At 36.5% G+C, this 27,201-nt stretch overlaps 1 protein-coding gene across 6 annotated transcripts in view; it reads left to right on the top strand.

Moving 5' to 3' along the window:
* Positions 1–27,201, top strand: part of UBR3 (ubiquitin protein ligase E3 component n-recognin 3) — a 241,425-nt gene that overhangs the window by 62,652 nt on the left and 151,572 nt on the right. For all 6 annotated transcript variants that reach the window (XR_006712948.1, XM_045480147.1, XM_045480143.1 and 3 more), the window contains exons 6-10: positions 10,485–10,551; positions 17,167–17,297; positions 18,838–19,066; positions 24,589–24,768; positions 25,342–25,475. Coding sequence is in view for 5 of the 6 variants with exons in the window: in XM_045480147.1 (XP_045336103.1) it covers positions 10,485–10,551; positions 17,167–17,297; positions 18,838–19,066; positions 24,589–24,768; positions 25,342–25,475 (741 nt within the window). In the remaining variant the exon portion in view is untranslated. The remainder of the gene's footprint in view (positions 1–10,484; positions 10,552–17,166; positions 17,298–18,837; positions 19,067–24,588; positions 24,769–25,341; positions 25,476–27,201) is intronic.

Here is a 27,201-nt window from a genome sequence, read left to right on the forward strand (position 1 = left end):
ATTTGTCCATTTCTTTCAGATTGCCCAATTTGTTGGCATATAATTGCTCATAATATTCTCTTATTGTCTATATTTCTGCAAGGTTGGTTGTAATCTCTTTCATTTGTAATTTTATTTATTTAAGTCCTTTTTTTCTTTTTATCAATCTGGCTAGGGGTTTAAAGAACCCCTTTCTTTCAAAGAACCATCTGCTGGTTTCATTGTTCTGTTTTTTTGATTTCGATACCGTTGATTTCTGCTCTAATCTTTATTTTTTCCCTTCTCTGCTGGTTTTGGGCTTTATTTGCTGTTCTTTTTCCAGCTCTTTTAGATGCAAGATTAGGTTATGTATTTGAGACCTTTCTTCCTTTTTTAGGAATGCCTGGATTGCTGTATACTTCCCTCTTATGATCACCTTTGTTGCATCCCAGAGGTTTTGGGCTGGTGTTTTCATTTTCATTGGCTTCCATGTACTTTTAAATTTCCTCTTTAATTCCTGGTTAACCCATTCATTCTGTAGTAAGATGTCCTTTAATCTCCAAGTATTCATGGCCTTTTCAAATTTTTTTCTTGTGGTTGGTTTCAAGTTTCATAGTGATGTGTTCTGAAAATATGCAAGGTGTGATCTTGATCTTTTTTGTACTTGTTGAGGGCTGATTTGTGACCCAGTATGTGATCTATTCTGGAGAATGTTACATGTGCACTGGAGAAGAATATGTATTCTGCTGCTTTAGGATGAAATGTTCTGAATATATTTGTTAAGTCCATCTGGTCCAGTGTGTCATTCAAGGTCATTCTTTCCTTGTTGATTTTCTGCTTAGACGATCTGTCCATTGCTGTATGTGGAGGTGTTGAACTCCCCTATTATTATGTTATTATTATCAGTGAGTTTATTTATGTTTGTGATTAATTGATTTATGTATTTGGGTGCTTTCACGTTGCAGGCATAAATATTTTCAAGTCTTAGATCTTCTTGGTGGATAGGCCCCTTAATTATGCTATGATGCCCTTCTTCACCTCTTGTTACAGTCTTTATTTTATTTTATTTTTATTTATTTTTTTAAACATTTATTTATTTATTTTTAATGTTTTATTTATTTTTGAGACAGAGACAGCATGAACGGGGGAGGGTCAGAGAGAGAGGGAGACACAGAATCCGAAGTAGGCTCCAGGCTCCGCGCTGTTGACCCAGAGCCCGATGCGGGGCTCGAACTCACCGTGAGATCATGACCTGAGCCGAAGTCGGAGGCTCAACCGACTGAGCCACCCAGGTGCCCCTACAGCCTTTATTTTAAAATCTAGTTTGTCTCGGGGCGCCTGGGTGGCTCAGTCGGTTAAGCCTCTGACTTCGGCTCAGGTCATGATCTCGCGGTCTGTGGGTTCAAGCCCCGTGTCAGGCTCTATGCTGACAGCTCAGAGCCTGTAGCCTGTTTCAGATTCTATGTCTCCCTCTTCCTCTGACCCTCCCCTGTTCATGCTCTCTCTCTCTCTGTCTCAAAAATAAATAAACGTTAAAAAACAATTTTTTTTAAAAATCTAGTTTGTCTAACAGAAGTTTGGCTACTCCAGCTTCCTCTTGACGACCATTTGCATGACAGATGGTTCTCCATCCCCTTACTTTCAATCTGCAGGTGTCTTTAGGTCTCAAATGTGTTTCTTGTAAGCACCATATAGATGGGTCTTGTTTTCTTATCCATTCTGATACCTTATGTCTTTTTTTTTTTTAATTTTTTTAACTTGTTTTATTTTTTTATTTTTTAAAAATTTACATCCATGTGAGTTAGCATATAGTGCAACAATGATTTCAGTAGATTCCTTAGATTCCTTTACCTATTTAGCCCATTCCCCCTCCCACAATCCCTCCCGTAACCCTCAGTTCTCCATAGTTATGAGTCTCTTCTGTTTTGTCCCCCTCCCTGTTTTTATATTATTTTTGTTTCCCTTCCCTTATGTTCATCTGTTTTGTCTCTTAAAGTCCTCATATGAGTGAAGTCCTATGATTTTTGTCTTTCTCTGACTAATTTCACTTAGCATAATACCCTCCAGTTCCATCCACATAGTTACAAATGGCAAGATTTCATTCTTTTTGATTGCTGAGTAATACTCCATTGTATATATATACCACATCTTCTTTGTCCATTCATCCATCGATGGACATTTGGGCTCTTTCCATACTTTGACTATTGTTGATAGTGCTGTTTTCCGTATTGCTGATTCGCTGCTCTGCTTCGTCCATCCTTGTTGTTGTGGCCTCCATTCTTGCTATAAACATGGGGTGCATGTGTCCCTTTGAAACAGCATACTTGTATCCCTTGGATAAATGCCTCGTAGTGCAATTGCTGGGTCATAGTGTAGTTCTATTTTTAGCTTTTTGAGGAACCTCCATACTGTTTTCCAGAGTGGCTGCACCAGCTTGCATTCCCAGCCCTATGTCTTTTGATTGGAGTGTTTAGTCCATTGACATTTAGAGTGAGTACTGAAAGATACAAATTTAGTGCCATCGTGTTGCCTGTAGAGTTAGTGTTTCTGGTGATGTTCTCTGGTCCTTTCTGGTCTTTGTTGCTTTTGGTCTTCTTTGTTTTGTTTCTTTTTTTCTCCACTTAAAATTTCTTGCAGGCTGTTTAGTGGTTATAAATTCTCTTAGTTTTTTTGACTGGGAAACTCTTTATTTCTCCTTCTATTTTGAATGATAGCCTGCTGGATAAAGAATTCTTGGCTGCATATTTTTCTGATTCACCACATTGAATATATCTCCCACTCCTTTCTTGTCTGCCAAGTTTCTGTGGATAGGTCTGCTGCTAACCTGATCTGTCTTCTCTTCTAGGTTAAGGACTTTTGTTCCCTTTTTGCTTTCATAATTCTTTTCTTGTCTGTGTATTTTATGAATTTGACTATGATACAACCTGATGATGGTCGGTTTTTATTAAATCTAATGGCATTCTCTGTGCTTCTTTGATTTTGATGTCTTAGTCATTCCCCAGATTAGGAAAGTTTTCTGCTATAATTTGCTCACATTAAACCTTCTGTTCCTTTTTCTCTCTCTTCATTTTCTGAGATTCCTATGATTCGGATGTTATTCCTTTCTAATAAGTCACAGAGTTGTATTGTGCTCTTTTGCCTTTTTTCCCCTCTTTTTTTCCTACTCCATCATACTGTTTTCTGTATTGCTGATTCACTGCTCTGCTTCGTCCATCCTTGCCTTCGTGGCATCCATTCTTGCTTGCATCTCAGTTATAGCATTTTTAATTTTGTCTTGACTAGATTTTACTTGTTTTGTCTCTTCAGAAAGGGATTCTATGGTTTTTTCCAACCCTAGCTAGTATTCTTATTATCATGATTCTAAATTCTAGTTCAGACATCTTGCTTATATCTGTGTTGATTAAGCCCCTGGCTGTCATTTTTTCTTGTTGTTTATTTTGGGGTAAATGGGTGAGTTCCTTCATTTTTTCATTTTGGAGGAAGAAAAAAATTAATAAAATAAAAAAAATTAAAAACAAAACAAAAAATCAAACAAGGGAAGCTAGATCCTAGGTGTGTTTTGGTCAAGAAGTTGAAAGAAGCTATATAGAATAGAGAAAAAAGAGAAAAGAAAAAACAGGTAAGAAAATATTTAAAAATTAAAAAAAATTTTATTGGGTGCCTGGGTGGCTCCGTTGGTTAAGCGTCTGCCTGGGTGGCTCAGGTCATGCCCTCACGGTTCATGGGTTTGAGCCCTGTGTCAGGCTCTGTGCTGTCGGCTTGCAGCCTTGAGCCTTTTTCAGATTCTGTGTCTCCCTCTTTCCTTGCCCCTCCCCCACTCAAACACGTGCTCTCTCTTTCTTCCTCAAAAAAAAATAAGCATTAAAAAATTGTATATAATAAAATAGAATAAAATGAACTAAGGGAAATGAAACAGTAAAAATTTCAAAAAATAATGAAAAAAATAAAAAAATTTAAAAAAAGAAAATAAAAATAAAATTCTTTATTTCCTTATCCAAGACTAAGAAAAGAATGGGGGAAAAAAAAACAAGAAAAACAATTTAAACAAAATCAGAAGCAACAAAAACCCAAAAACAAAACCACAACAACCTCAATAAATGAACAAGCAAACAGAATGAAACCCGAAGGAAGTTACACCCAGGTTACCCTGGATTTCAAACTATGTAGTAATCTATAGTCCATATAAGCAGGGGGAGGGAATTGTGTGGTCTTCTAGGGGATGTGCTTGGAGGGTGCAGTTGGGTGGGGCTTGGTATAATGACTCCGTTCTTCACTAGGTGGCACTGCTTAGCTTGCTGGGATGATTAGTGTGGCTTGTGCTAGAGAGGTGGAAATGGCTTCACCCAGCTCCCTTGTCTCTGGCATAGGAACTTCCCATTCTCACTGACCCATGATCAAGCACCCCTCCTCCTTTGTCTCAGGCCTCCCTCCACTCCCCACCCCTACCCTGTCCATAGCCAATCCATCTGCCTGCCAGGCAGTACCTCCCTCCAGAGTTTTATCTTAGGTGGGTTGCGTTTCAAAACCCCACACTCCAGAGGCCCTTGCTGCTTGGACTTGTGCCAAATCTCTGGTGCAAGATCTCGCTTAGCAATGGCTGGGTGCCAGCTTGCTCCAGAAAATGTGATTGCGCAGTGACAGAGTTTCAGAGATTATGGCAAATCACAACACAGCCGGAGCCAGGTTTCTCCGCACTCTGGTGTCTTTGTCCCAATAGTAGCAAACATGGCTGCTCTCTGGGGTCTTCTGGGATCTTTGCCTTTGGTGAAGCCATATGACCTCTATCAGATGCCCTCCAAGGGGGGAACTGCTTCTCCCCATGTGGCACACTGACCCCTTAGACCTTGCTGCCTGCTTCTGGGGATTTGCCCTACTTCCTCACCAGAACACCACCAAGGGCTGAGCTCCAAACCGTCAGACTCTGCTCTCCAGTGTTTTATAGGATCCTGGTGGTATTGAAACCCTCTCCTTTCTTCCCATCAGTGGTTTTGGGGAACAGGTTGCTTGTTCAGTCCCCTGTGAGTGTTTTCACTTCTTTCTCTCTCACTCCTGCTACTTTTGGGAAGTGTTTTTTCCTGCACTCTCCTGATGTGCTTCATTCTCCACCTTTGTCTGTCTTCTTTCCAAAAAAACCCAGCTCTCTATCCTTCTCAGCTTTTCTCTCTCCCAGTTCACCTCTCTGCACTGTGTCCCTGCCGAGTTCTGTGGCTCAAGTCATGCAGATAGTTGTGTTCATCCTCAAATTAATTTCCTAGGGTGCAAATGGTTTGGTGCTGATCTAGCTGCGTTTTAGGAATGAGGCAAGCTGAGGGTCTTTGTGCTGCTCTGCCACCTTCTCATGGCCTCCAGATTTTGTATTTCTTTAGTTAGGTTTATTCCTGGGTATCTTATTGGTTTTAGTGCCATTGCAAATGGGATTAATTCCTTGATTTCTTTTTCTGCTGCTTTGTTATTAGTGTATAGAAATGCAGCAGATTTCTGTACATTGATTTTATATTCTGTGACTTTGATGAATTCATGTGTTAGTTCAGACAATTTTTTTTTTTCAACGTTTATTTATTTTTGGGACAGAGAGAGACAGAGCATGAACGGGGGAGGGGCAGAGAGAGAGGGAGACACAGAATCGGAAACAGGCTCCAGGCTCTGAGCCATCAGCCCAGAGCCCGACGCGGGGCTCGAACCCACGGACCGCGAGATTGTGACCTGGCTGAAGTCGGACGCTTAACCGACTGCGCCACCCAGGTGCCCCTCGTTCAGACAATTTTTTGATGGAGTCTTTTGGTAGCCCAATAACAATCTTTGGGTATTGTTTTAAGTGGTTGTTAATTTACCTGACTTCTTTTTATGGAGCTCACATGTTTTTCATCTGTCTACTAAATCTAAGAGAGAAAGGAATAGAGGTTAATTTGGATTGAGAAACCATCTGTAAATTTTTCAGACTGGGAGTTTGAATCTGGGTTTTTTTTTTTTTTTTTTTTTTTTTAAATTTTTTTTTTTTTTTTTTTCAACGTTTATTTATTTTTGGGACAGAGTGAGACAGAGCATGAACGGGGGAGGGGCAGAGAGAGAGGGAGACACAGAATCGGAAACAGGCTCCAGGCTCTGAGCCATCAGCCCAGAGCCCGACGCGGGGCTCGAACTCACGGACCGCGAGATCGTGACCTGGCTGAAGTCGGACGCTTAACCGACTGCGCCACCCAGGCGCCCCAGAATCTGGGTTTTTATGGATCTTATTATCTCATTTTGGACATATACATATTTTGTGTCTGAAACACATGTAGCAGTGTTGTCTACTTCTCTGCCCAGGGATTAGTTAAGATTTGGAAAGTGTTTCTGAGGGTTGCACAAATGCTGTTTGGATTGAGGTTGTACTTGATTTATTTCCTTCCTTGTCCATTAGACCATGATTTTCTCCCAGGGTTTTATATTGCTTCCTCATGGATAAATAGGGAGGAACTACAATTTACCATCATGAATTTGGGGTGTGTTGTGGTATTGTAGTCATGGTAACCGTATTCTCATCTTCCTTAATCCTGAAATTCTCACTACTGGGAGTTCTTCCTGTTGTTAAAAGTATTGTTTTTTTCTCAAAATAAAAATGTGGGATTTTTTTTATTTTTTAATTTTTATTTGTTTATTATTTATTTTTTAAAATTTACATCCAAGTTAGCATATAGTGCAACAATGATTTCAGGAGTAGATTCCTTAGTGCCCCTTACCCATTTAGCCCATCCCTCCTCCCACAACCCCTCCCATAACCCTCAGTTCTCCATATTTATGAGTCTCTTCTGTTTTGTCCTCCTCCCTGTTTTTATATTATTTTTGTTTCCCTTCCCTTATGTTATCTGTTTTGTCTCTTAAAGTCTTCATATGAGTGAAGTCATATGATTGTTGTCTTTCTGTGACTGACTAATTTCACTTAGCATAATACCCTATCCATGTAGTTCCACCCATGTGGTTGCAAATGGCAAGGTTTCGTTCTTTTTGATTGCTGAGTAATACTCCATTGTATATATGTACCACATCTTCTTTATCCATTCATCCATCGATGGACATTTGGGCTCTTTCCATACTTTGGCTATTGTTGGGGTGCATGTGCCCCTTCAAAACAGCATACGTGTATCCCTTGGATAAATACCTAGTAGTGCAGTTGCTGGGTCATAGGGTAGTTGTATTTTTAATTTTTTGAGGAACCTCCATACTGTTTTCCAGAGTGGCTGCACCAGTTTGCATTCCCCCAAAAATGTGGAACTTGTGATAGATAACACAATAATCCATTATCTTGAGCAGGTTGTCACATTTTGGATTTGAAATCAGAAGTAGTATTTAAAACATATTTATCTTTAAGTTATAATCCATAGTCATTGTTGAATAAATAGAAAGTATTAACAAAAATATAAAAAATAATGTATTAGTCTATCACTTAGAGGTGACTTATTGTAAACCTCCATATTCTACATTTTAGATGTAGTATAATTTAATGGTTTCATGCTGTATATGCTGCTCTATAATCTACTTTTGTCACTAATGACAGTTTTGAACATTATAAGAATGAGTATATTTTAACAGTTTTATATGTATTTTATTAGTACTTAAATGGTTTCATACTCTATATGCTATTCTACATATCATGCTTTTCTCATTTTTAATAATGGTTTATGAAGACATATCTGGCCAAAATGAATTTAGAGCTCTAGCATTGTTGTTCTTCATAGAGTACAGGTGTAGTATAATTTATCTAATCCCCTGCCATTGGAAGTCAAAGATTCTTTCATTTTGCTTTTATAAATAACACTGTGATAAATAGTTATGCATATAGTCCTTATTCACTTGTCTATTTCTTTAGGATAAATTCCTATAACTAAAACTTCTGTTACAATAATAAATAAAGGCTTTTGATGTCTATTGGCAAATTGCCATTCAGAAAAATTATACTACTGTATACTTTTAGCAGTAGTGTACAGGAATTTGCATTTTCTGGTACTCTTCGTATAATCTCCCTTCCTGGATGTATTTGCTATCTGTCTACCATGATGTGAATCCCAACTCACTGGTCACTGTTTCCATAGTTTGTTGTTGTGTTTTTGTTCATGCTGTTTTTTCTTGGAATGGCTTTCCTCTCCTTTGCTTGGTTAATTTTACTTGTTTTTTAGACTATAAGGTTGGGAAATTTATACAACTTTGTTATGCCATGACCATTGTTTGATTGAGGATACTCTTCTTATAGGAAGTTTATATTTGAAATTATGAAGTAATTCTAGCCTAGGTTATAAAATATGTTTTTCCAGATTTGCCTTTTCTCTCAAGATTGGGAGAACAGTTTTATAAGTGGCTGTTAGCTATATCTCACACTTTAGAACCCTCTGGGCCCTCTGTCATGATTTTATATTCTTGTGTCTTCTTTCCTCCTTTTTTTTTTTTTTTTTTTTTCAAAATTTTTTTTTCAACATTTATTTATTTTTGGGACAGAGAGAGACAGAGCATGAACGGGGGAGGGGCAGAGAGAGAGGGAGACACAGAATCGGAAACAGGCTCCAGGCTCTGAGCCATCAGCCCAGAGCCCGACGCGGGGCTCGAACTCACGGACCGCGAGATCGCGACCTGGCTGAAGTCGGACGCCCAACCGACTGCGCCACCCAGGCGCCCCTTCTTTCCTCCCTTTAATGCTTGCAATTTCATTCTGGCTGAGTTACTCCAAGGGCAAATGAGGCTGGTAGAAGAGAAGGAGGAGAGCTGTAGTTTGACTTTCAGTACTGCTGCCAGGTAGATGGTCAGAGAGGACTGGCAAAAGTAGGGATTTACAGGGAGGGCATCCTGAAGTGGTCAGTAAATGCTGACTGAGCTAAGTGGTAACTTTGGAAGACCCCAGCTCTGAGGATGGATGCTAGATTTGCTAGATATCTGAAGTTAAGGCTATGGTATGTAGGCCAAGGAAGCCATACCTTGGCCGACAAGGAAGCCAGTAGATAAAACAGTAGCATGAAGCTAAGGTTACTTTTCTGCTTTGGAGATTTCATAATTGAGAAAGTATCTGGGAATTTGTACCACAGTTTAACCTGCCACCAACACAACACCATTGTTAGTACAACAGACTGTATAGAGAATACTACCACACATGTCTTTAGAATACCAGTTGGCTCCTATATGTTTGGAAAATAGGAGAAAGACATTAGTATAACATAGAGGTTTTGGATCCCTGTGTGGTCTTTCCTAGTTCAAGAGAGCTGGGATAATGGGGTAGAATCATCCTTTACCTGCATGGGAATAAACCTGAACTGTACTGTGAAGGCAGCAGGGACTTTTTCAGCAACATTTAAAGAAAATTAGAAATGTGCACTTGCATCCAGGGCTCCCTCTGCAAGAGGCATACCTCTAGCTTCACATTGGTTGCACTAGGGGTAGATTGTGGCTTCCTCTGCTCCTCTTACCTCTGTGTTGTCTTAGCTGGCTAGCTTCCCATTCTGCTGTGATGCAGTGGTAATATCCCCTGAGGCAGCTAACACCACTCCAAGATATTTGTCTGGGCATCCAAATAATATCCCTAGGTACCTATTATTGCTTTTGTTACTTCTCTGGTTACAAAACTGAATAGGTTGTAAGTTGTCTGCCCCTCATCTCCCCCCCCCCCCCCCCCCTTTAGCTTTGTTATTTTTAATGGGAGGGTTTTTCAGGAATGAATATATCACATATAAGCAGAAATGCCTGTATTTCCTTTTTGGATTTTTTTCTTAAGTATTTAAAATTTGTTATTACTACTTTTTAAACTATCAACTCTAGCTTTTAATGCACTGTGCTTATTTTTCAAAATTTTTTTTTTTTTTTTTAGAATTTGCTTTCTTAAACTCATCTTTTCTCTTAGATCCTTCAAAGCCTTTTCTCTATTTATTGTTTTAGCTCTCTTCCCCTTCTCTCCTTTCTTCCTGTATTAATCTGCTTCCCTTCTCCCCTTTATCTTTTTTGTGCATTTGATGTTATGTTTAAAAGGTTAGTAATTTTTTTGTGTTTTGGAAATTTTTGTTTTGGAATTTTTGGGTTTTGCAAGTCTGCCATTAAAAACACAGATTAAGGGGTGCCTGGGTGGCTCAGTCGGTTAAGCGTCTGACTTTGGCTCAGGTCATGATTTCTCAGTTTGTGAGTTCAAGCCCTGCGTTGGGCTCTGTGCTGACAGCTCAGAGCCTGGAGCCTGCTTCAGATTCTGTGTCTCCCTCTCTCTCTACCTCTAACCCACTCGCACTCTGTCTCTCTCAAAAATAAACATTAAAAAAAAATTTTTAAAGCACAGATTAAATTTAAGAGCTCTTGTATTTTAATACTAAGGATTTTCATTATATATTTTAATTATAATGCTAATTTTAAAGTAAAAATATATTTTATTATAGTAAATACATAAAAGTAAAATGTGTTAATATTATGGAAGCATGCCTGTGTTATATATTTAACATAATTTATAAGCATATTTATATTTGTGTAAAATGTGTACATTCATGAATAGGACTGTACATGATGCTAATTTTGTTTTTCTCCAGGAGGATCAAGATGGGAGTCAAGGTCTGGGCAAGAGAAAGAGGGTCAAACTAAGCAGTAGCACCAAAGGTATTTATATTCGGTTTTTTCCTTGTATAAAAAGCTAAAAATATAAACCAAGAAACAGACTTAACTATAGAGAACAAACTGGTGATTGACAGAGGGGAGGTGGGTGTGGGGATGGGTTAAATTGGTGATGGGGATTAAGGAGTACACTTGTTGTGATGAACACTGGGTATTATATGGAAGTGTTGAATAACTGTATTGTACACCTGAAACTAATACTGCACTGTGTTAACTAACTGGAATTTAAATAAAAACTTTATTTAAATGTTTAATCTAAACATTAATTTAAAAATGTTTAATCATTAAGAACACTTATTGGCTAGCCATTTTGAAGAGAGTTATTTATGTTTTTAGATTTGTCTAATGATGGAGAAAGTGTTGTTAGGGAATGATTGTGGGGGACCTCAAAAGCAAATGAAACCCTTACTATCAGAATTTTGTTTCTTGTTTTTTTCATAAGATATGCATTATTATATTTGAACCATAAAAACAAATCTTTTCATTGATTCTTTGATTTGGATCCAGTGTTTTTGGTGTAAAGTTTTGTTTGATTTACATCTTGTTATAATCTGGAGTATGCAATTTCTAGAGTGAAAAAGGATGAACACAGAAGAGATGATGAGAGAGAGAGGTGGGGGGAGGGAGAGAATTAAAATGAATGGCACTTATTAAGGGTTGTTTAAAGGGGTGCCTGGGTGTCTCAGTTGGTTAAACTGCTGACTCTTGATTTCTGCTCAGGTTATGATCTCAGGGTTCATGAGTTTGAGCCCCGCATCGGGTTCTGTGCTGACAGCGTGGAACCTGCTTGGAATCCTCTCTCCCTTTCTCTCTCTGCCCCTCCCCTGATCACGCATGCTGTCTCTCTCAAAATAAATAAGTAACATTAAAAAAAAAAAGGGTTCAGTAAAGGCTCAATATGTGTTTTCTCAAAGGAGGAAGTAGATATGTCTGTAGTGAGGAAATAGATTAATAATAATAATAATAATATTTTTAAAACTTTTTTGCATATGCTAGACGTAGTGCTAAGCACCTCACGTTTCATTTAATTCTTAAAATCACCATATGAAGCAGTTTTTATTATTGTTATTATTGTTATGACTATTTTATGAATGAGGAAATGAAGGCATGTTAGAGATCACAGCTAATGGGAAGTAGTTCCTTAATTCAAGTCCCAGAGCTTAACCTCATAATCACTATGTTTTCTAGACCCTCACTAAAAGCTTTCTAGAGTACTTGTTATAAGTTGATGGCCTGTGCTGTGAATTTTTGCCATGGATTTCCAAATACCAACGTGGTCTATATGCTGGGTTTGTATGCACTGTTAGAGAGTTTCCAGAGGTTATATTACTATTTTGATGAAAAGAATTTGTTAAATTACTATTTTGATGTATCTTGTAGAATATTTAGAACTGCTTGGGAAGGAATATTTAGAACTGCAGGCACTTTCAGTTGAGGCTCATTTTGTAAGTCTCTTCTGAGGTACTTATGCTGCTGCATTTAATTTGCCGCTTCTAGTGGTGGGGACCCTTCAAGGTCCTTCTAGCCAGACTAAGATGACATGAGACAGATTGATAGGAGACAATCAGATTTAATCGCTTATATATGGGGAATCCACACCAACATGGAAATTCCAGAGACAGGCGAAATACAGCATCTAGGTCATTCTGAACTAAGGAGAAGCGAGTAGGGGTCTGGGACTTCAAAGAGAAGACTTGCAATTCACAGCAAGGGAAAAAGAGTAAGTACTTGATAAATGCATGTTTTCCGAGCCACTCAGAAACAATGGGACATAGAAGACTTTGATCAAACAAGTCTTGCTAGGTTCCTCCCTGTCTACTATACTTAGTTTATACCATAATATAATTATCTTTGGTGATAGCTCTCTTCCTGGAGCAGATCTTCTATCTAAATTCTTTCTTTTAATTTTTTTTTTTTTAACGTTTATTTATTTTTGAGACAGAGACAGAGCATGAATGCGGGAGAGGCAGAGAGAGAGGGACGCACAGAATCTGAAACAGGCTCCAGAGCTGTCAGCACAGGGCCCAACACGGGGCTTGAACTCATGGACCGTGAGATCATGACCTGAGCCAAAGTTAGCTTCTTAACCGACTGAGCCACCCTGGCGCCCCCTATCTAAATTCTTTCTAGGTAGTTGCAGGGGTAGGTTTTCCTGAATCTGCTGGGTTTTGATTGCTTTTTGTTTGTTTGTTTGAGTATAGTTAAGACACAGTATATGTTAGTTTCAGGTGTACAACTTAGTGATTTGTCAAGTTTGTACATTATGCTCTGTTCACCACAAGTGTGGCTGCCATCTGTCTGGTTACTTCACTATTACAATATCATTGACTGTATTCTGTATGGTCTGCTTTTTATTCCTGTGACTTACTCATTTCTTAACTGGAAGCCCATATCTATACATCTATCCTCTCTCCTTCACCCATTTTGTCCCCACCTCCCCACCCCCAGCACCTGTTCTGGCAGCTATCACTTTGTTCTGTATATTTGTAGGTCTGATTCTGCTTTCTTCTTCTTCTTCTTCTTCTTCTTCTTCTTCTTCTTCTTCTTCTTCTTCTTCTTCTTCTTTTAGATTTCACTTATGAATGGAATCATATGGTATTTGTCTTTCTCAGTCTGGCTTAGTTCAATTAGCATTATACCCTGTAGGTCCATCCTCTTGTCTCAAATGGCATAATTTAATCATTTTTTATGGCTGCCTAATATTCTGTTGTGTGTATATATCATATTTTCCTTATCCATTCATCTATTGATGGACACTTAGGTTGCTTCCATATCTTGGCTATTGTCAATAATACTGCAGTAAACAAAGGGGTGCATATATCTTTTTAATGTCTGAAGGAAATTAGAAACTCATATGGCTGCCTGGCCCTTTGACTTGCCAGAGTTGTCTTTGTGTTTACCTGAGTTCTTGAGGTAACATCTGAGTTGAAGCAGACTGTTAGGCACATACTTGAGTTTAAGCTTTAGGGATGCCCAGAAAAAAATACCTGTTATGGTATAACATTGGTTTCCTTTGGTCAGACTTTGGCTGAAGATACTTTTTATGGAGACTTAAAGTTGGAGCTTATTTTATACCTGATTTTTTTTCATATTTGAGATTGGAATGATTATCTTCTCTTCCTTCTTCCACTGGTGAGGAGTAGTACAGAGATTTAAGACTTGATCAGTTATCATTTTTGCCCTAATTATGTGCATGGAAGAAATAGCCATTTGAATTAGTAGAACCCCTGTTTTCAAAAAAATGATTGTTGCTTTTGAAGATATTGGTAGTCCAGGGAGTGGTGTAGTTTTTGTAAGAATTTGGTTCAGTGGTTAGAAAGGGAGCTGAAAAGAAAATATGTAATGATAGGCAAGAGGTTGAAGCTCTGTGCTACACAAACTCACTGTGTATTCTCAAAACCTAAATTTTAAGGATGAGAAAACTGAGGCCTAGAAGGCCAAGTTTATTGGCCAAGATTATTGAGTTCCTGAGTTATAGAGCCTGGACTCTACTGTTTAATTAAAACCTTTACCTTACCCACAGATTTTCCACCACATAACTGATTGTTCCTTTTTTTTTTTTTTGGCTTAAGGTAGTTTTGGCATTGTAAAAGTCATGACAATTTAATCCAGATTTTAACGTAAATATGTAGTCCTACATAACTACTGGAAGCATTTCTAACCACATTTCCATAACATAGCACACAAAGCCCATCACACATGTTTTATTTTTTTGTTAAATTTTTTTACATTTTTTTTTAATGTTTATTTTTGAAAGAGGGGGAGGGAGGAGGTAGAGAGAGAGGGAGACACAGAATCCTAAGCAGGCTCCAAGCTCTAAGCTGTCAGCACAGAGCCCAACGTGGGGCTCAAACCCATGAGCCTCAAGATCATGACCTGAGCTGAAGTCTGACACTCAACTGACTGAGCCACCCAGGCACCCCACACATGTTTTAAATATCTGGGAGAAACTGACATCATCTATTTTAAGAACGACTGCAATGAAGACATTGTGGGGTTTTTCTTTGCTTTTTGTCTGAAGATGAAAAAATTGAATTGTACACAACTGTAGCTATTTTCATTTTAGTAGAAGCCGTAGCTTTTCTGGTTCATTTGGCTTGCTTTATTTATTTAAAACAAAGTTAATGTATCTTTCTTTTTAAATACTTGACATATAATAATTATGGTAGCTTCAGGCTTTCCTTTGACAAATGCAAACTTGCAGAGTCCTGTGAATTCTAAGATTAATACCACAAGTTTTTTTAGCTTTGTAAATATTTTTAGAAACACTTATCCTTGAAGGTTTTTAAATTTTTTTGGTAGTCTGTAAAATTTTCAATCATGTTAGTGCTAAATGAACTGTGTGAATTAAATTGGCATCAGCAATATGCTCTGGGTTACATTCTAATTTTAATTTCTAATCCTCATATTCCTGTCATCTGATTCACTTGGGCCCTAATTTTATTGCTTTTTTGGCTTTGAGTATGTCAGTGTGTGCTTTTGAATATATTTTACCTCAGTTTTTGCAAGACTGGTTTATTTCTATTTTTAAATCATTGTCATCCTGTGAATGATCTAGTTCAGGAGGAAGAGATTTTGGTTTTACAAGTAGAAAATTCTGAGATTTAGAAAATAAAGAATTAAGTAGTTTCCACTAAGGGGATATATAGTATAATTGTATTTATATTTTTATCCCTGTACATATTGCTTACACTAAAGGCACAGTGAAAGGGAGTTGGGGGATTGGGACATAACTTTTGCCTTTCTGTAGTTAAAATTGTCGTGTCTCCAGAATAATGAAATTGTATTCTGAAAATATTGGGTTACCAATTATTAATGAAAAAACTGGGTTAAAGTTATGTCTAGTAAGTACTGATTCAAGCCTGTTAAGCCTAGAATATTTTATAGAAGAATCAAGAGAGCGATGATGGCATGTGATGGCTTGTTGATGGCATGTGTATTGAGCGTACTGTTACATTTGCATACCTATGAGCTGAGGAGATGTGGTGTGACCACATTACTAAATAATAGAACTGTACCACTGAGGTAGGGCCAGTTGAAAAATGCTCCAAGATTACTCTGTAAGACAACTTGAACTATAATGTAGTTCGGGTCATTCCTGAGTATTTTAGTGCATGTAATTTTATTATTTTTAAATCTCTCATCTAACTCTAGTCCCTGTGTAAGCATCATCACTGAACCAATCCATTCCATTGACACTTGCTATGTCCTCTGAAATGTGTTTATGTGGACCTGATGATCCAGAGCAATAGCCCAAGATTATTGGTTCCAGCAAAAATCAGTAGAATTTTCTTGTTCTTTTTCAGGGAAAGAAATTAGAGAAAGTGAGAGAAAGAAATAACCAAAGTATTAAAATATTCAGTTCATTATATACCCACTGAGACCTTTCTGTTGACTAAGTGTGGCAAGGATGCAGAGATTAGCAGGAGATAAAGTAGCTCTCAAGGAGTGAGTAGCACTTCACCATAGAAATTGGCTGTCTAGTAGATAATTTTATCCTTTTTTGAATATTTTTATTTAAATGGGCATCCAGGGGTGCCGGGGTGGCTGAGTTGGTTAAGTGTCTGATGCTTGATTTCAGCTCAGGTCATGATCTCTCGCATGGTGAGGTCGAGTCCCGTGTGGAGCTCCACGCTCATGGCATGGAACCTGCTTGGGATTCTCTCTCTGCCCCTCACCTGCTCATTTGCTCGTTGTCTCTCTCTCTTAAAATAAATAAATAAACACACACAAATAAAAGGGGCATCCATTTTCTTTCTGTCTTTCTTTCATGTTTGTTTATTTTTGAGGAGGGGGGCAGAGAGAGGGAGAGAGATTTCCAAGCAGGCTCCACATTGTTAGTGTAGAGCTGGATACGAGGCTCAATCTCAGGAACCGTGAGTTCATAACCTGAGCTGAAATCAAGAGTTCAACCTGAGTTGAAATCACTGAGCCACCCAGGCACCCCAGGGGGCACCACCCATTTTCTGTTTCTTCTGTGCATGAAGAGGGCATCTTGAGTGCAGTGCAAGTAAGCATGTATAACACTCTTTATACTTGTTCTGGTATATTCTTTCCGGAAAAAAAGTGAGTGCTTCCATATACTAGAGTAAACAATACATTAGTAATTATTTCCTGCAGGAAAGTTAGTATTTCATTTATGAAGAACAATTTTAAAGAAATAAATTATTGAATTCTATAAAAATTTCTCCCCCTTTCTCTAAAAATTAAAAATCAAAAGATGTAATAATTTTGGGCTTTCTGGCTTTGATGTTTTGTTTTTAGCTTAAAATTGTTATTACTGTAAATATTCAGTTCCATGACTGTTCCATAATTATTTTGAATCTTAGAAATTTTAGATAAAGTGCTTATGTTTAAGGAGAAATAATTACTTATTTTTCTAGTACCTGCTTCCTATTAAAACATAAAGATTGAGTATTTTGCTATTTTATACTATGGAGATTATAGAAATCTGAATTGATGATGTCAGCATTATTGAAAAGGTATCCTTAATTTATATACATTCAGGTGTTTGAGGTTGATGGATTATTAATTATAGTAAGGTTTAAATGAGATGAACAACTTAAATCATTAGGTGATAAGTTTTCTTTTTTTATGTAGATCAATCTATAATGGATGTTTTGAAACATAAAAGTTTTCTAGAAGAACTATTGTTTTGGACTATAAAGTATGAATTCCCTCAGAAGATGGTAACTTTCCTACTCAACATGCTTCCAGATCAAGAGTATAAGGTATCTACATTTTTTCCCTTTCTTTCTGAACTTTGCTCTCCTTTCTTTGCCTTTTCATTATGAAAAAACTTTTTGGTGTGTTTCTCAGCTGTGGCTTATTTTATTGTAGCTTTGAGGACTGATATAACACTAATAAAAAGCATTAGCTTCTTTTGTTGTCAAACAGGGTTTGCACAAAAAGCACAGGATCATAGCTCTGAGGCAAAGCAGCTTTACAGAGCAGAATTCCTAAGGATAGTCTTTCTACATGGAACTTGGTCCAAAGAGAATGCTGGGGGACAAAGACATAATTGCACAAGTAAATGTGTAGTTACATATTGTAGTAAGTTCTCTAAAGGAGAAGTACAAGGTACTATGAGAATGTTTAAGGGGGCAACTGAATTTGGATTGTGGGGTTAGAGGGGCACTTGGCTGGCTCAGTTGGTAGAGCATGCTTGATCTTGGCGTCATGAGTTCAAGCCCCTGTTGGGTGTAGCGATTACTTAAAAAAATGTATTGTGGGGTTAGGTTTGGGAAAATCGTGGGGTTAGTAATTGCTAGCCATACTGTTAAAAACAGAACAAGTATTGACCTATATACGCATGTAGGTATTGAAGGCTCTAGTCCCAGAAGGTGTGGACCCACACCTGTGACTACCATGTAGTTATGGCAAAGTGACACAACTGCATGCATGAAAAGAAAATAAATTATGTTTGTTTGTTTTGTTATTATGTAGTTGTTGTTGTTATTGTTTTTCATTGATTGCTTGATTGCTGTAGTTCTTCTTATGGTTTAGATAATAAAGCCTCTTTAGGAGTTAAACTTTAATGAATAATGCCATTGTTTTGTGTCATTATACCCAGTGAAGAAAACAAGAGGAAATGTACATGTTACACAGTTTGTTTGTTTTTTTTAAATAATTTTTTTAAGTTCATTGATTTTTTTTGAGAGAGAGAAAGAGCCCCAAGCAGGATGCGGGGCTCAAGTTCACAAACTGTGAGATCATGATCTGAGCCGAAACCAAGAGTCAGATGCTTAACCGACTGAGTCACCCAGGTGCCCCAGAAAGAGTATTTATTTAGTCATGTAGTGGTCAGCTTTCCAATCAAATAGGGGAATACATTTCTTTTGGAGTAATCACATTGACACCCTTGTTTTTTAGTTATATTACATCCTCTGGTATGGTTTTTAGCTGAGACTTTAGATTTTGTTGTTAAACAAAACAGTGACACCTATTTTGACATTAGCTAATTGATATTATTTGTAAGCAAAGTGAAAATTTGTATTTTTAAATCATGGTATTTATAATTGCTCTAAAATTTTAATGATTTAAAATGGTAATTAAATTTTTTTTAACCATCCAAGTATTTTGCTAATGTTCCAAAAAAAAAAAAAAAAAAAAAGAATGTGACTACCATCATCATTAAAATTACTTTTAAAATTATCTTGGGCATCATCACAAGCTAATAATAGCTTTAAAATGCTAACATAATGTATTGGAAAATGTGTTGTAAAACTCTAAACTATTGTGTTTTTTTCCCCCATTTTAAAAAATTTACAGGTTGCTTTTACAAAAACTTTTGTTCAGCATTACGCTTTCATTATGAAAACACTGAAGAAGAGTCATGAATCCGACACAATGTCTAACAGAATTGTGCATATTAGTGTTCAGTTGTTCAGCAATGAAGAGCTAGCCAGACAGGTGACAGAAGAATGTCAGCTGCTGGATATTATGGTCACTGTGCTATTATACATGATGGAAAGTTGCCTTATTAAAAGTGAGCTACAAGGTAAACTCAGAATTATTTCACTAGTTTTATTATTGGTATACTTTGTGTAACTAGTCTTAAAAACCTCCTTATATGCTTAAAATAACTTTAAAAATATTGTAAAATTATACATCTTTGTTAAAGAATTTTTTTGAATATTTTCAGCAAAGTTTAAAGACAAACTTTAAAATTAGTTATAGCTTAGTTATTTACAAACAGCTGTTAACATTTGGGGATATTTCTTTTCTGTCTTTTTGTGTGATAGGAGTGTATTTACAGATAGAAATAATACTTTAATATATGGTACAATACTTTAAAAATACACTACCATAGTGTACGTGTTGGGAACATGGTTTTTAATGATTGCAGGTATTAATATCATATGACTTTACCATAATTTAACCATTTCTTTGTTGCACATGTTCCTGTTTTTTTTTATTATAAGTTTAACTGTCAGCCTTAGACATTTTTATATGCCTGTAGTTTTATAATTTAAAAATTGAAATAAATATTGCCTTTTTTTGTTTTCCCATAGTGAGGTCTTTAGTTTTTTTCTTTTGTGCCCACTATATGGTTGATATTCCTCAAACTGCCGTAACGTCTCTGGGGCCTCCTCCTATTCTCATTTCACTGTGGTCTTTCATCTTAACTTTGCCTCCCTGTAATAATTTATATTATTTGAGTATTTGCTATGTATGAGGCGCTGTGTTAATACCATTCATATGTTGTCTCAGTTAAGCTTCGGAACTCTTTTCTGAGACTGGTATTATTATTTTCCCCACTTTATAGATGAGTTAAATTGAGTCTTAGAGAAGTTAAGTCATTTACCATAGATAAGCCAGCTAGTAAATGACAGAGCCAAGGACTTCATATCTCCTGATGTCAGAATCTGCCCTTAACCATGAAACAAGGCAGGTCAATATCGATAGCAGTGTGTCTTCACTTGTTGGCATGTGGAGCTAAACTTTAACAACAAACAGTACCTCAGATTAAATCTTAGGACTTTTCCATTTTCTCTGGAAGAGAGATCTTGTAGTTGAAACTTGCCTTGTTCCATTGTTACCTTCTTTTGCATTTCAGCTCCTATTTTCTCTCTATTCTGATAGTCTGTCTATATTCTCCTGTGATATCATAGCCTGAAAATTTGATATATGCTCAGTGCAGGGTACAGTGCCTTATATATACTAATAATAGCTAGCTAATATGATAGCTACCATCTTTTGAGCACTCACTATATGCTATGCTCTTTTTCTTTATATTATGTCATTTAACCATTAGTAGTTCTAAGAAGTAGATTTTGTTTTTTTCCATTTTATAGGTGAGGGAACTGTGGCTTAGGGAGTTAAAGTCAATCATCTGTGGTTTTACAGCTGTAAGTAGTAAGGCTGGGTGTTTGACTTACACCCATTCTTTTGCCCACTCTGTGATTCTGTCTTCCATTGTGGGTATAGTGGGAGCATAATACATTATTTACATTAAGCAATATATCTCTTTACTTTTTTTAAAGGAAAATTTAACAGCTGCTTTGTATTATAGTTTTTCTGTCTTCATGTAAGATGACCCTTTCTTTCTGAGATTTAGTTACATACATTACATGTATTGTTTGTTCTCTTTTGAAATAGTATCTATCATCATTCAGTTCAGTATCTAATATCATATCAGTCATATTCTTATATATAGAATTATTTATTTACAGAAGGACTTTTCACAAAAAGTATTTTTGTTTTATAGACTAGAAAACTTAAAATTTAGAAACATCTGCTCTTTTGAAAAGAATCTGGGGTCTGTTTTCTTGACTAAGTGGTTTAGCTGTGCTTATTATATATAGTTTGCACTTGATCTTCAAGGAAGAATGTTTGAGAAGATGTGTTTGAATCTGTCTCATATTTTTTCTGCAGCCAGATTTCCTGAAAGAGTTTGTTTGTTTCCTTGCTTTTCAGGTACTCAGTTACTGACTAGAGGTCTAGTGTCTAGTGTCCACTTCTGTCATTCTGTTGATCTCTCCAAAATTGTCCATGACTCCAGTGGTTGCATGTCCTACTTTCCCCAGAACAATTCCAAGTAATGTCTGTTGTTCTGATGTAGTTATTCATACAATCCCTTTTACTCTCAAAAGAGTCCCAGTTTATACAATATATGGTCACCCTTTCCATGACCTACATGATGGGGAAACCCATGGCCACTCTTTCGACCTTATCTTTCCTAATTTTCAGTAGCATTTCACACTGTTGATTGTCTATTCTTTCTGTGGCCCAGAACTCTTCAGCTTGTCCTGTCAACACTGGTGTTTTTGGCACTTTGTCTTGGTATCTTTGTTCTTCTTACTTTACCCATGTTTTATGAACTCATATTGCAAAGTCTTATTTTGCTTTCTATATATACTTCCCTTCTAATGCAGTTAATCTGTCTTGGAAATTCAACACAAATTGAATTTTCTAGAAGCTAAATAGCTATCAGTAGCATTGCTAAGATCTTTAAATACAAGTGTATTTTTTCTAGCAGTAAATTACATTATTTCTAAGCCAAGGCCGAATATTATCTTTAGATCTCATGGTGTTTTATTCCAACGTAGCATAACATTTCATGATACCTGCTTGATGGTCTTCTAAAAACACCATAAACTTTCCTGTTTTTACATCGAGTATTGGAACGGGCTTTAAATATTTTGAACTACCTATAACTTGCTACAGATGTTACAACAGGATCCCTGTACTTTGTTTTTATTTTTAAATAGATCTATCTGGCTTTTTCATAAATTTTCGTTAGACACTATTTTAAAATTTTGTATATATTGTTAGTAAATAGACGCTCATATAATGAGAATTCACATGGCCACAGCAATAGTTGAAGATTAAAACGAAAAAGCCTCTAGTAGTATGCAATCCCTACTTTACACTTTTACTCTGTTGTATTCATTTCTACACCATACTCCTTTGTAATTCCAAACATAACTATTGATGTCCCTGAAATTTTACAATTTGTATTATGAAACAGTCTGTGTAAAATAGGAACTTAAAACCATATGTTGCATAACTATGGGAGTGTCCGCAATTGGTAATAATCCCAGATTGGTCTGTTCTGCACATCAAACTGTTTATTGTGCTATATTCTTTGGATGTCTCAAACATCCAGTTGTGTACCTCAAACCCACGATGTCCACACCAAGAACTCTTTATCTATCAAGCCTGCTTCTTCTCTATTATTGTGTGTGTGTGTGCATCTGTGTGAATGTGTGTATTTATATGTGTATGTGAGTACACAGTGTGTGTTTTAGTACCCCTGTCCAACTACTTAAACAGCTGCCTCACCTAAAAACCTAGGAGTCATTTTTGACTTTTTACTCCTTGTAGATATAATGAGCATCACCGAATCTGTCATTTTAACCTTGTAAACACCTTACAATAGCCACTTCTCTTCATCTTTACATCTTCATGCCACCACCATAGTTCAAGCCATCGCCATCTCTAGGCTTCATACTAGTAGCCGTCACCACCTTCCTTGAGTTACTTTCTAAACTGCACATCTGATCATGTCCCATCTCTCAACCCTACCCCCAGTGGCTTGCCATTCTCTTCACGTGAACTCCAGACTCCTGAAGCTGATTTATAAGGCCCTCTGGGGTCATTTGTGCCACCTGTCTTCTGCATTCTTTGTCCCAGTGATTCCATCCTTTTTTATATTGCTTCTTCTACCTAGAACACCATTGCCTCTCCCATCCCTAGTTTATTTGGCTTATTCTAATTCCTCCTTCATTCTGTAGATCTTAGTTTAAACATCGCTTCCTCAGGAGAGTCTTTTCTAGCTGTATTTGTTCTTATGATTTCTTATACTTTTCCTATTATAGCCCATGGTGATGGCGGTAGTAGTCAGGGAGGGCTTTCTAATCTCAGGTGTGGATGATTTGTAATCTCCCTCTTACCCCCACTCCTTCATTCAGTTACACCCTCTCTCGTCCTATTGAGAGGCACTGAAAGAGAGCATACTTAACTTCGCAGGTCCTGTTCTTGTATATTGTTGTAAGTTAAGAGTTGGGTAAAATAATTTCATGGACTGAAACCTAAATTTAATGTATGGAAATTAAGAAGTGCTGTAGAAACCTCTCACTGATGACTTTGACAAGTAGATGGTTAGTTGAAAAACTTGGTTAAAGTGAGGAATCATTAAAACAGGTTACATGCATGTATTAAACAGTGCATTTTTAACTAAAAACACTGAGATGCACGTTGATTCTCCAATCTGTTAATTTTGGGCAAAGCATTTTTAAATTTATTTATTATTATTTTTAAATGTTTTTATTTATTTTTGAGACAGAGAGAGACAGAGCATGAGCAGGGGAGGGGCAGAGAGAGAGGGAGACACAGAATCTGAAGCAGGTTCCAGGCTCCGAGCTGTCAGCACAGAGCCCGATGCGGGGCTCAAACTCACAGACTGTGAGATCATGACCTGAGCTGAAGTCGGACGCTCAACCGACTGAGCCACCCAGGCGCCCCTGGGCAAAGCATTTTTAAGTTACAGTTTCATTGACTGGAGTTCTCCCTCATCTTTCTTACATGTACCACTTGTGCAAAGCATCATCTGTGGTTTCCAGTTTCATTTTCTTTAAAGTTAGAACATAACGATCTTTGTGAATCCATCTGAGTGTAAAATCCTAGATTTTTATGATTTTTCTCCAAGATTTTTTAGCATATATGCTTATCCAGAGTCAGTTTTTGTTTCTGTTCATGTTAAATGTTCTTATTATAAAATTTGAATTAAATATATATAAACTGATGAAATATGAATGCATAAAGAGAGGTATTACAAAGCTTTTGAGAGACAAAAAAGTAACTGCCTAAGAAATGCTAAAAAATCTTGGGGTATTAGTATGTTTTATAGTAGGAATGGGGAGCTCGTTTGTCCAGTGAATCAGTTAAGTTGGAACAGGTTAAGAGAGCTAATGCATATATGCTGTAACTTCTAATAGTAAAGATTTTGTACATGCCTAATCTTTCCCCACCCACAATAATGTATTTAAACCTTGAAGATTTTTTTAAAGGCTTAAGAAGTTTATTTATGTGTGTATCTTTCATTTTCAAAACACTGTGTTTGCTAAAAAACTATGTATTTTTTGAATAGAAGAAAGCAACTAAATACATATCACTTATACAGATTTGTTTGATAAGATGGAATAAGATTAATCTAAGAATAAAAATATTTTACTGATTAGAACTGAAGATACTGCATTATGTTGTTAAAATCAAGAAAATAATAAGGTTTTATGAACAGATAGCTGCCTCAGTATCATGTAATATGTCAGACAAGTGGTATAATTATTATAATGATGTACTAAGTATTATGATAATGCTACATTTAATTTCCTTAAGGTATGTGTCTTTTCCCCATTTTACAGATGGGGAAATTGATTCAGAGTATAAGTAACACACCATATGTCAGGCTGGAGTTTGAATTTAGATGTCCCGATACATAATCTGTATCATTGATAAAGTTTTTGTTTTGTTTTGTTTTTAACTTATTTATTGCTGGGCTGTGTGTGTCTGTTTTAGATGAAGAAAATAGTTTGCATGTGGTAGTGAACTGTGGAGAAGCATTACTGAAGAATAACACTTATTGGCCTCTTGTCAGTGATTTTATTAATATACTTTCTCATCAAAGTGTGGCTAAGAGATTTTTGGAGGACCATGGTTTGTTAGTTACATGGATGAACTTTGTATCCTTCTTTCAAGGTATGAATTTTACTTTTTTTGTTAAGTTTTTAGTTTACAAAATGCCTAATGCAAAACTCAAGCTAATTAAAAGATAATAAGATACCATTCAGGTTACACGTGAAATGTCTCATTTTAATTAATATTTTTAAGTACTTTAATCAAGTATTCATGAAAATATGTCAGAGTTATGAAAAATGTCAAATTATTAAAAAGGAAACAGGAGTGTAATTTTTTTTAGCACTTTAAACCGTTAATCTGGAAATTTCTAATCTATTCTCCAAGAAAGATTTATAACACTTTCATAAAATTTCAGTTACCGTCAGTTAAAATAGTTTTGACTTTCTTACATAACATATTCAATTATGTTGTAAAGGAGACAATTCACAAAGTGTTCCTAAGAAAACCTAGCTTGTAAAAACTTCCAAAAAGACTAGATTATTTTATTTTAAATATTTATTTCTATACATACTGTGCCATTTATGCCATTTGTGTGCACTGAAGTGTTTGGTACTCAGAAGTATTTTATTTGACTTTTAATATGAATAGTTGCTTCCATTTGGCAAGGTTTATATCTGCTTTAATTTTTGCAAGGTATGAACTTAAACAAGCGAGAACTAAATGAGCATGTGGAATTTGAGTCTCAGACCTACTATGCTGCCTTTGCTGCTGAACTTGAGGCCTGTGCACAGCCAATGTGGGGGCTCTTATCACATTGTAAAGTTAGGGTATGTTGAAATATTTTTGTTAATTTCTGTCTTTACCTTTAAAAAAGTGATTTGAGAAAAATATTTGTGAAAACATTGGTTTGTTTACTCATATATACTAATGGACAATGTTTAATTGTGAATTCAGGTCTATGAAAGCTGACCTGAGACAGTAATTATTATTAGGCAGGTAGGAGTTCATTATATTTTCAGATCTTTGCAGCCTTCCCTTACCATGTATATAGCCTTGCAGCTTTGTAAGTCTCCACATTCATTTTCATTGCTTCATTTTACCCATTATCAATTAATTGCCTGATGTTTCTTGTCTTTCAAGGAGTGGGAATAGTTCTCAAGACAGTTTCCATTTTTAAGATTCCAAGCACAAAATTAGTACACATTTCATTCAGCTTCCAATTGTTTATGAAAGGAATCTTAAGAGTAGCATAGCAGCAACATAAATTCTTAAATTCTTAAATTCTAGGATAAGAAAATTATCACTTGTAATTGCATGTGTGTGTGTCTTTGTGTACAAATATATATTTTACCTTTGCATTTTAAAGTATTGGTTTGATGGGTCTCCTGAATCCTTGGATAATCCAGAGAAATGGAATTCCCTGACCCTACTAAACTAAGAACTTGAATGAGATTTTGCCATATGGATCTCATGGAGACCAACCTGCCAGCCTGTATCAGTAAGCATGCTGGACAAGATTTTATAGTGGGAATATTTTGAGGCCCTACATTCTGATCTTGGCTCTGCCTCTTTCTACTTAAGTCACTTGGTCAACTCATTTAAAACTATTTGAATGTCTCAGTCTTTTTCCTTTTTTTTAAAAAACAAAACAAAAGAAAATGGAAATGGAATACTAAAGTCTGCCCTTCTTCACAGGGTTATTATGAGGCTTTCCTCCATTATATTCTTTAAATATATGGGTTCCTTTAAGCAGATTTATATTTTATCTCATGACTTCAGCTACTCTCCAGATGCACATGACTTACAACTTTGTTACTGTAGCCAGGTTCAAATTTCCAACAGCTCTGGTTATTCATGTGGATCTCCTTATATAGGTACATGAATTTTCTCAGGCCCCTAACTTTCTAAATTCATCTGCCCATACCGAGTCCTTATGTCATTTAATGGTGTCTGAAAATATATAATTATCCAGCATGGATACTTTCTCTCCCTGCTGTGCCAGCTGTGTTCAGACTATAATAAGATACCATGAAATATCTCTTCTGTTCCAGAAGTTCTCCCTACCACTTCTTTCCTGTGTTTTATTTCTTCATATATTAAAAATAATCTAGGTTGTTAAGATAATTTCTTAACTGGTTCTTCTGAATTTAGATTCCACCTACTCTAATCTGTCCCAATACTTAAATTACTTTTCTAAGCTCTGTGCATATCTCTCCTTTGCTTAAAAATCATTAAAAGTTCTCATCTTTCTACAGGGGACATCTGTGTTTCCTATAGAGGCACATAAGATCCTCCATCATAGGGGCGCCTGAGTGGCTTAGTTGGTTGAGCATCTGATTTCGGCTCAGGTTATGATCTCATGGTTCGTGAGTTTGAGCCCCACGTCAGGCTCTGGGCTGACAGCTCAGAGCCTGGAGCCTGCTTTGGATTCTGTGTATCCCCTTTTCTCTGCCCCTCCCCAACTCACTCTCTCTGTGTCTCTTAAAGATAAATAAACATTAAAACAAATTTGAAAAGATCCTCTATCATTTGCCCTTAACTTGTCTCTTATAA

This window comes from Leopardus geoffroyi, chromosome C1 (assembly GCF_018350155.1).
Source record: "Leopardus geoffroyi isolate Oge1 chromosome C1, O.geoffroyi_Oge1_pat1.0, whole genome shotgun sequence".
In the NCBI taxonomy this organism is placed as follows: domain Eukaryota; kingdom Metazoa; phylum Chordata; class Mammalia; order Carnivora; family Felidae; genus Leopardus; species Leopardus geoffroyi.